Here is a 10,633-nt window from a genome sequence, read left to right on the forward strand (position 1 = left end):
GCCCCAGAACAGTTTCTGAGAGCTTGTATGCTTAATAAATATTTTTGAACATCAACATTTATGAAAAATTGAGCAAACTACTAATGAAGTAATTTGGTCTTGAACTACAAGGACTTGAGATGTGAACACCTGACAGTAAACCGCTCTAAACATCTGAGGAAAGGAGCAAGAGAATTAGGATGATACTTAAGGAAGAGTTTTAATTTTGTGTGGAATAGGCAAAAAAGTGAGACACTGTGAGGATGTTAACCTGGTAAAATAATTAAATTCCACTAAGGGAGATAATCTTTAATGATTTAAAATTTTCTAGCAAAAATCTCCATATTTCTCAAACTCTAAATGTTGCTTTTTTATTATGATGGTCTTCAGGCATTGTTGTACTCCTTCCTTTGAGAAATTGAATGTTCCTATTTATTAAGATAATGAAGCCATTCCATTTCAGAAGCCATTTGATTAAATTGTTGTTTCTATGATGGTACAGTCCCAGCCCTGTCTATAAATTTACAGGCAGAGCAGTTGGGTCCTCCTATCACCAGGCACATGTGCTCTTTGGCACGTAACTGAGTTTCCTTTGTCTCCAGAACACTATCTTTGTATTAAATATGCCTCTATAATAACATCATCATCAAAGGAAAACATATATGTGGGATAGTTTGCCTTAACGATGCTCCAAATTGGACATTAATCTCATGTAATATATTTTGAAAATTAATCTTTAATCACATTTAAAGTCTGGTGCTTTAAAGGTTAGCTAGCTTTATCTTGCTTCTGTAGCTCTTAGATGATTACTGGAAATACTATTTTGGTTTTGCAACTATAAAGGGTAGAGAAAAGTAATAATTAATCTACTTCTGTAGGGAAGTATAATACCATGGTTGAAATTCAATAACAGTATAGTAATCATAGATATAAGGTAAGCAGTGATATAGCTGAATATGTGCTAAAGGTTTGAAAATAATTTCAGCTGACAGTCCATTTCAGCGCCTTTGCATTCATAGATACATGGGTATTGAGTTTGTATATTTTAGATCGGATAGAAAAATCAGATTGCTTTTCAGTTTGTCAGGGTTATAATGGTAACTGAATATTACTCAGGTGTTACTCAGGCCTGTGTGTAATAGAAAAGAACACCCCTTATTTCCTCATCTAAAGGCAGGGGCCCAACACTTAGGTGAAGGTCTTTGGTAGCAGAAATAAGTTCTTAGACCGAAGCTTTAACCCAATCACAGTAATTCATCTCCTTGAAAGTTGAGGTTTCTAAAACCAGTTAGTCTAGAATGGAAAGTAGAAAGGCTAAATATTCCCATGGAAAGTTATAAAACTATGAGGGAGAAAACAATGGCAATGGGCAAATCTTAACTAATGTGACTCTTGTGTGTGTGTTTGTGTGCTTTTTGGAAAATTTGGTAGATATTTTGCTGGATGATGCTGGTGATGCAACTGGACATAAAGATGGACGCAGCGTGAAAATCATAGTCTCCATAAGCAAGGGCTACGGCCAAGCAAAGGTACTCCTTTAATCTTAACTTTTTTATTACTAAAGGCTGAGAATAACCATGAATCAAATGTAGTTTATATTTGAATAGTTGTCCTGATAAATGTTATAAAAGCTTGCAAGTTAGGGACTCAAAAGAAATGAAATCATCATATAGGTAGAAATATGTCTCAGAACATCCTGGTCATTCGCTAAAAACAATATTGGTTGTCAGTCATCCTCATTCCTAGAACTTACAAAAACATATTGCTTTCTTTGACATAAACATCTTGTCTAAAATATTCTTTGGGTGTCACTTGTAGAATACAGGTGACATTTATGATGTGTAGTAACATGTTGCGAGAGCTGTCAATTTGGTCTTTGTACAAAGCGGAGACTATAAGCTACCTAAATATTTTAGACACAGGAAGGACATATTCTACTGAACTCACTATGAAAAATTTTATTGATGCTACTTATATGTGTCATTTTTAAGCAAGGTCTTAGATGACAAGGCAAGTATTTTAAATTTTCTGGGATCAAATATTGCCTTCAAATTGGCAATGTCATTCTGACTCTAGCCCTTTCTTAAAACTAAAAACATTTCAAGCTGAATTAGTTGTTGAGTGACTAAGAATATAAATTGGTAAGTATCCAGATTTTTTCTATCAAACATAAAAAAAAACAAACAAAAATACTTCAGAATTTTAAAATAATTGAAGTACTTAAGTTTGAAAAGGGAGATAGCACTTGTGAATTTTTAAACTGAGCAAATATTTCAAGAATTCCAATGCCATAAGCTTTCTACTTGATCTACGGATTTGTACCTGATTTCCCCAAGAGGACCTTTATGTGAAAGACTATATATTAATAGTCTCAATGAAGCTTAAGCTATCTCTAATTTAACACAGCTGTTTATAGCTTGTAAAGCATTGTATGAGTGTCCATTCTGACTGAGTTACAATGGCATTGGAAAACAAGTTTTCTTTTTCAAAATAGTTCTAACAACATCTTTGAACATTGAAAATAGTTGTCTTAGTCTTCATGAGCTGCCATAACAAAATACCATAAATTAGGTGGCTTCAACAGAGAAATTTATTTTCTCACAGTTCTCAAGTCCAAGATCAAGGTACCAGCTGATTTGGTTCCTGGTGAGAGCTCTCTCCTTGAGTGGCAGACTGTAGTCTTCTAGCTATGTCCTCACATGGCCTTTCCTCAGTGTGTGTACTCTCTCTCTTTCTCTATGTATAAGGCCACTAATCCAATCAGGAGAGACCCCTCCCCACCAATGGCCTCATCTAACTCTAATTACCTCCTAAAGGCTCCATTTCCAAATACCATCACATTGGGGATTATGGCTTTAACATATGAATATTGGGGGACACAAACATTCAGCCTATAACACAAGTAAAAAGAAAAAAAAATCACTATGGCTTTGCTGTGAATTTCTCCACTTTTTCTGTAAAAGGTATTGGCTTCTAATCAGCTATCTGAAAAATGCTGACAATCATTTACCCTTATAGAGTTAAATGTTACTGATGAAGAAATTGAGGCTCTGAGGCTCTTGGGTAAATGTGTCTTACCCAAGGTCACATTATTAATTAGGTTGTAGATGTGTTTTGTAGAATCCATGTCTTCTAATACCTGATTCAGTTATTATTCAACCACCTCTAAGGACATATACAGTTGGTGACTAGAACCAAAACTGTCATATATCAACTATCTAATTATATCCAACTGGTTAGAACCAGAACTGTCATATATCAACTATCTAATTATATCCAACTGGTATCATGATCACCATTTCACATAACCATTTCTAGTTGTCATAAAAGAGGCTCCAATATAAATCTTGAATTGTTTACTTTTCCAATATATGTAGAAATTCCTCAAAATCCCATCCTACAAAAGAGATACATTTGGGACCATTATTTGTGTTGCAAAGGGATTCTTTGCTTGCTAAAATGAGTCCTGTACATCCCCTGGCAAGTTTTTTTCAAATAGTGAATTTTCTGATAAATTCAAAATGGGACCTATTTTGTAAACATGTGAATGCCACATTACCATAGATTAACTTACTCATATTTTTAAAGCTGGATTGGATTTTAGACATAATTTGTTAATTTAAAAAAAAACAAAAAACAAACAACTGAGATTTGGATTTAACAAAGCTAAGATCATAAAAATAGTTAAGACGAAGTTCTAAGACTCATGGCCTATTCCCTCTGTAGCACCATCCTTCCTACCAAGCTGTTTCTCTTCAGAAACGCACACGCTGCATCAGAGCTATTCTCCCTCGCGCTTTTCCTTCTACCGAGCAGGTCATGACTCAAGTTGCCTTGACCATCCCATTTCCTCTAATCTCTTCCTTTCTTCTTTTTATTGCTATTATTGTTACTTAATATGTTTGGTTGGTTATTTTTTTGGGGGGGTATGCTTTCTATAATCCACTGTGTGTAACGGTTACTATAAAACCCATAGGCATACTCAATATTTTAGTCTTAATTATCACTACATTAATACGTTTTAGTAGAAAATGTAGTAATAAGACACACAGTTGGATTTTTGTCTTGTTTTATTTTGTTCTTCCTTAGGATCAGAAGTCTCAGGCATATTTGATAGGATCCATTGGTGTTAGTGGGAAAACCAAGTGGGACGTCTTAGATGGGGTAATTAGACGTCTCTTTAAGGTAAGTTGTGCAAGATCTCCTGATACTAATTTTCAAATGTGTTTCATTTTGGATACGCCCCTTAGCTTTAATAGTGCAGATATATCTGCTTTTCCTCTCCTCCATTTCAAATATCAAGGAAAGCTTTCTCTCTTTGTGCTGTTCAATATTAGTAGTTCTTATATTACCCTTTTCTAGAATTCTTGACAGCTGGCTTCATCTCCCCATGAGTTTTGTATTTTCTGTAGATGAGTTGAACCTCTGTTTTGACTTTCCCTTTTTTGTGTATACTATCTTAGGAATATGTGTTCCGAATTGATACCTCCACTAGCCTTGGTCTGAGCTCTGACTGCATTGCTAGCTACTGCATAGGAGATTTAATTAGATCCCATAGCCTAGAAGTGCCTGAACTGCTGCCTTGTGGATACCTTGTTGGAGATAATAACATCATCACTGTGAACCTAAAAGGTAAAAAAAAAAAAAATGAAAGGAAAGGTACAATTGTATTTTTTAACCAATGTTTCTTTCTTTCTTTCTTTTTTTTTTTTTTTGCAGTGTCCCTTCAAATTTTCATACTTGAAAAGTGTTAACTACTTTGATAGTTTTGATATGAAGTGAGCCCTGTTTATATTTAAAACACAAAAATCCTACTTAAACAGTAACCTCCAAGTAAAGGAAATTCCTTGGTTTGGGGGATGTGAAACTTAGAATGTAATTTTGAAAATTCTCTAAGGTTCACACAGAAGGAACGTGATTTAGGGAATTTTCAATTTCTAGGTTTCCTCTTTTATTATCTTTCATTTAGGGAGGATTCAAAAAATGTATTGTGTATTCCAAAGTAATATATTCATCACTATATCTTTGATTTTAAGATATGTGCACCCAATAAATACAGCTGGGGATAGAGAATGGAAGTTAAGAATCACGAATGAGAAATTCTCTTTTCTTGGCTTTGAATGATGTGATTAATTTTAGGCAAATAGAGTAGCTAATGTATACTTTTCTCCATAATTCCTTGTTCATACATGTTAAAGAATCAGAACATATCTATATCAACTATGGATTAATAGAAGAATATGTCAATATTTGATTTTATGGTTAAGGTAGCTGGGTAAGTAAAAAGAGATACTGTTGCTTTCTTCTTAATTCCTTGCCAAATATCACAATTTACATTCTTCAAAAGCTAAAGTGGTTGTATAGCTGGGATGTGTAATGAGAGCTAGACAGAAATAAAGAGAAGGAGAAACAGGAAGAAAAAGGGAAGAACATACACACACACACACACACACACACACACACACGCGCGCACACACACATGTATTTTATTTTTTAATCTTTACGTTTATTCTTAATAAAACTACCACATTCAAAGGGAATGAGACTTTATGTTAGAATTTAAAGTAATGCTTTCATGTCTCTCTGGAAATTAAAGTAAGAAACATGAAGTACACAGTGGAGGGAAGCCTGAACAAAAGGAAATGGTTAGCTTTTGTTTGGCTGTTCATTCTGCCTCACTACTGATGTTTTCTATCTTAAAATGGCAGCACATGTTTGTGGGATAGAAATAGCAAGGAAAGTATTTAGTAAGGACTGTATTCCTACGACTACCAAAGCTTTATTATTGGTTGACACTATATTTTAAATTTTAGATTGTGTAGAACAATAAGGCATGCTATTTCTTTTATTTCCTCCTTCAGGGGTAGAAGAAAACAGTTTGGACAGTTTTGTTTTTGATACACTGATTCCTAAACCAATTACCCAAAGGTACTTTAACTTGTTGATGGAGCATCACAGAATTATACTCTCAGGACCTAGCGGTACTGGAAAGACCTATTTAGCAAACAAACTTGCTGAGTATGTAATAACCAAATCTGGGAGGAAAAAAACAGAGGATGCAATTGCCACTTTTAATGTGGACCACAAGTCAAGCAAGGTAAGTCACAAACTCCTACAAAAACTGTTACTATTAATTCCTAAGTGTCTTAAGCAATTAATCTTTAAGATTGTGTAAAACTTCCATATTGTATGTGGAAATGTATCCATTGCTTTAACTAAAACGACAATCTGGTAGATGACTAAACCCTGTTTCTTGAATTTGAATAAGACTGCTCTTCAATACCATTCAGTTACCAGGTATTTCACAAGCATTGGGAATGTACAGAAGAAAATGAGAGTCCCTATTATGTGATTTCTCTTAAACATCTATTTAGGAAGTATTAGAGTGTAAAGATATCTGTATGCAATGCTATAGACGTAAGAAGGAAGAAAAACTCTTTCTGGAGGAATCAGAGCTTTATAAAAAGTCAATACTTGGTCTGGATCTTAATAAATAAGCAGGAATTAACTGAAATATTTCAGTGATGGAGATTTAGGCATAATTAGAATATTCCTGGCAGAAATTCTGGGAGCAGCAGTTACTTACATCATATTTCTATAAGATTTCTGCTTAAGAACCTTAGGACATTGATCAATATTCTATTTTACCATCAACTACAGTCTCATGTACCATAATAATCAGCTTGAACACTATCAGCTATTAAATAGGCATAAAATGCGATAAAACTGAGCTAGGTATTTCATATATTCTGAGTAAAATAAAATTTTAAAAAATCCTAAAAGGAAATAGTTGACACCTAACACTAGACTTTACCTGTAATTATTCATTATATTCTCAATCAATTCAACCCAAGTTTCTCTTAGAAAACTGTATGTGCTATAAACAGTCCCTTGAGGGATCCACGTGATACTGAGTCATGTTATTTTTCCAAAGATAACCTGATTAGATGATCTAAATGCACCCAGTCTCTCAGAAACTTCAGGCTTGCAAATTTCCATAAATAAACATGACTCCTAAAGCAACTAAAACCCACTGGATTATTGAGATAAAACAGACATGTAACTTAGTGAACAAAAAGTCCTTAATGGTATAGACAACTATATGCCAACAAACTGGACAACCTAGAATAAACGGAAGGATTCTTAGAAACATAAAACTTACCAAGACTGAGCAGATCAACTACTAGTAAAAAGATTGAATCAGTAATTAAAAATCCCCTAATGAAGAAAACCCCAGGATTAAATAACATTACTAGCAAACTTTACCAAACATTTAAAGACAAATTAATGTCTACCCACTACACTGTATACCTAAAACTAATATAAAATAATACTGAATGCAAACTATAATTAATTTTTTTAAAAAACCTTAAAAAATAAACAAGTAAAGCAAATTAACAACAATCCTTCTGAAACTCTTCCAAAAATCAAAGAGGAGGAAACCCCCAAACTGATTTTATAATGCCAGCATTATCCTGATAGCAAAACCAGAAAAGGCCACTAGAAAAGAAGGCAAAACCAATTCAGGAGCACATTAATAGGATCATTCACTATGATCAAGTGGGATTTACTTCTGGGATGCAAGAATAGTTCAACATATGCAAATCAATCATGTGATACAACATATTAACAGAATGAAAGAAAAGAATTATATGATCATCTCATAGATGCAGAAGAAGCGTTTGAAAAAATGCTTCAACATGATAAAAACTCTTAAAGAATAGGCATATAAGGAATATATCTCAACATAATAAAGGCCATATATGACAACTCAGTGGTGAAAGGTTGAAAGCTTTTTCTCTAAAATCAGGAACACGAGGGGCCAGCCGAGTGGCTCAGTTGGTTAAGAGTTGGCTTAAGAGCGTGAGTTCTGAGCAACAGGGTCACCGGTTTGATTCCCACATGGGCCAGTGATGCTGCGCCCAAGCTGAGCTGTCGCTGAACTGCCAACAGGTGGCAGGATGGCTCAGCTGGTGTAACAACAAGATTGCCTGTTCCATGGTGGGCTATGCCCATCCGCAACTAAGACTGAACTCAGCACCTTGAGCTGAGCTGCCGCCCAGATAGCTCAGTGGATAGAGCTTATGCTCTTAACAACAAGGCTGCTGGTTCGACTCCCACATCCACATGGGATGGTGGCTACGCCCACCCACAACTAAGATTGAACACAGCACCTTGAGCTTAGAGGCCATGAGCTGCCGATAGGAAGCCAGGTGGTGACTGGCGCCCTCCAAAACAAAGATTGAAGAACAATAACTTGGCTGGTCCCTTTCCCAATTCCCCAACACTGTTCCCCTCCCCCCAATTTCCCAATAAAAATATTTTTTAAAATAATATAAATAAATAAATAAATAAATAAATAAATAAATAAATAAAATAAAATCAGGAACAAGACAAGGTGTCCATTCTCACCATTTGCATTCAACATAGTACTGGAAGTCTTAACTAGAGCAATTAAGCAAGAAAAAGAAATAAAAGGTATCAAAATTGGAAAGGAAGAAATAAAATTGTCTCTATTTGCAGATGACATGATTTTATATATAGAAAATCCTAAAGACTCAACTAAAAAACTGTTAGATCTAATCAATGAATTTAGTTAATTAGCAGGATACAAAATTAACATACAAAAATCTGTAGCATTTCTGTACACTAACAATGAAATTTTCTGAAAGAGAGAGAAATCAATCCCATTTACAATACTATCAAAACCAATCAAATACTTGGCAATAAATTTAACTAAAAAGATGAAAGATCCCTACTCTGAAAACTACAAGACAATGAAAGAAATCGAAGAAGATACAAAGAAGTGGAAAGGTATTCTGTTTTCATGAATTGGAAGAATTAATTTTGTTAAAATGTCAATATTACCAAAAGCCATCTATAGATTCAATGCAATCCCTATCAAAATTTCAACGGTAGTTTTTACAGAAGTAGGAAAAAGCATACCTAAAATGTATATGGAACCACAAAGGACCTCCAATAGCCAAAGAAATCATGAGAAAGAAGAGCAAAGCAGGAGACATCACACTTCCTGATTTGAAGCTTTACCACAAAGCTGTAGACATCAAAACCTCATTGTACTGGCACAAAACAAGACACATAGACCAATGGAACAGAATAGAGAGCTCAGAAATAAACCCACGCATACATGGTCAACTAATATTTGACAAGGGAGCCAAGAATACTCAAGAGATTGAAGATAACCACTTCAAGAAATGGTACTGGGATAACTGGAATATCCACAGGTAATAAAATGAAACTGGAGCCGTATCTTATACTACTCACAAAAATTAAGTCAAAATGAATTAAAGACTTACATGTAAGACCTGAAACCATGAAACTCCTAGAAGAAACATAAGAATAAAGCTTCTTGGCATGGGTTTTGGTAATGATATTTTGGATATGATACATAAAGCCCAAGAAACAAAATAATAAATAAACAAATAGGATTGCATCAAACTAAAAAGCTTCTGCAGGGCAAAAGAACATCAACAAAGTGAAAAGACAACCTATGGAATGGGGGAAAATATTTGTAAACCATATATCTAATAAAGGGCTAATATTAAAAATATACAAAGAACTCATAGAACCTAGCCATTAAAAAATGGGCAAAGGACCTGAATAAACATTACTCCAAATAAAAAATATCTAGGAAAGGCCAACAGGTACATGAAGATATGCTCAACATCACTACTCATTAATGAAATGCAAATTAAAGCCATAATAAGGCCTGTTAGAATGGCCATCATGAAAAATATAAGAGATAACCAATGCTGGCATGAATGTGTAGAAAGGAACCCTTGTGCACGGCTGGTGGGGTTGGTACATCTTGTTTGGAAAACAGTATGGAGGATCCTCAAAAAATTCAAAATAAAACTATCATGTGATCCAGTAATTTCACTTCTGGGAATACATCCAAAGGAAACAAAACACTAAATCAAAAATATACATCACACACACACACACACACACACACACACACACGCACACACACACACACACTGGAATATCAGTCATAGAAAGCAAGGAAACTTTACCATTTGTGACTACATGGATGGACCTTGAGGGCATTTGCTAAGTGAAACAAGTCAGACAGGGAAAGACAAACACTGTCTGATCTCACTTACATGTGGAATCTAAATATCATATACCTCATAGAAAACCAGATCAGATGAATGGTTGTGAAGGGGCAGGTTTGGGCAGGAGAGACTTTGAGAAAGATGGTCAAAAGCTACAAACTTCCATTTATAAGATAAATAAGTACTAGGAATATAATGTACAACATGATACCTATAGCTAAGACTGATGTATGATATTTGGAAAATTTGTTATGAGAATAAATACTAAGAATTCTCACCACAAAGAGAACATCTTTTTTCTTTACTTCTTTTTTTTTTCTTTTTCTTTTGTATCTATATGAGAAGATGGGTGTTAGCTGAACCTACTGTAAGCATTTCACAATATATGTACATCAACCATCATCCTATATGCCTTAAATTGTACAGTGATATATGTCAATTATTACCAGAATTTTTTTTAAAGTTCTTAATGGAATAGTTCATTAAGTCCCTATCACTGACCAACTGTGGGATCTCGGGCAGTTTGCTGTATTCCTTTGTGCCTTAGTTTTCCCAGCTATACAATGGGGGGGGGG

The 10,633-nt window shown here is 34.6% G+C and overlaps 1 protein-coding gene across 1 annotated transcript in view; it reads left to right on the top strand.

Annotated features, from left to right (window-relative positions):
• NAV3 (neuron navigator 3) overlaps positions 1 to 10,633 on the top strand; it is an 819,162-nt gene that overhangs the window by 787,280 nt on the left and 21,249 nt on the right. The window contains exons 31-35 of the mRNA XM_019653202.1: positions 219 to 226; positions 1,411 to 1,508; positions 4,069 to 4,164; positions 4,443 to 4,611; positions 5,841 to 6,076. Coding sequence (XP_019508747.1) covers positions 219 to 226; positions 1,411 to 1,508; positions 4,069 to 4,164; positions 4,443 to 4,611; positions 5,841 to 6,076 — 607 coding nt within the window. The remainder of the gene's footprint in view (positions 1 to 218; positions 227 to 1,410; positions 1,509 to 4,068; positions 4,165 to 4,442; positions 4,612 to 5,840; positions 6,077 to 10,633) is intronic.

The sequence above is a fragment of the Hipposideros armiger genome, unplaced genomic scaffold (genome assembly GCF_001890085.2).
Source record: "Hipposideros armiger isolate ML-2016 unplaced genomic scaffold, ASM189008v1 scaffold_199, whole genome shotgun sequence".
NCBI lineage: Eukaryota > Metazoa > Chordata > Mammalia > Chiroptera > Hipposideridae > Hipposideros > Hipposideros armiger.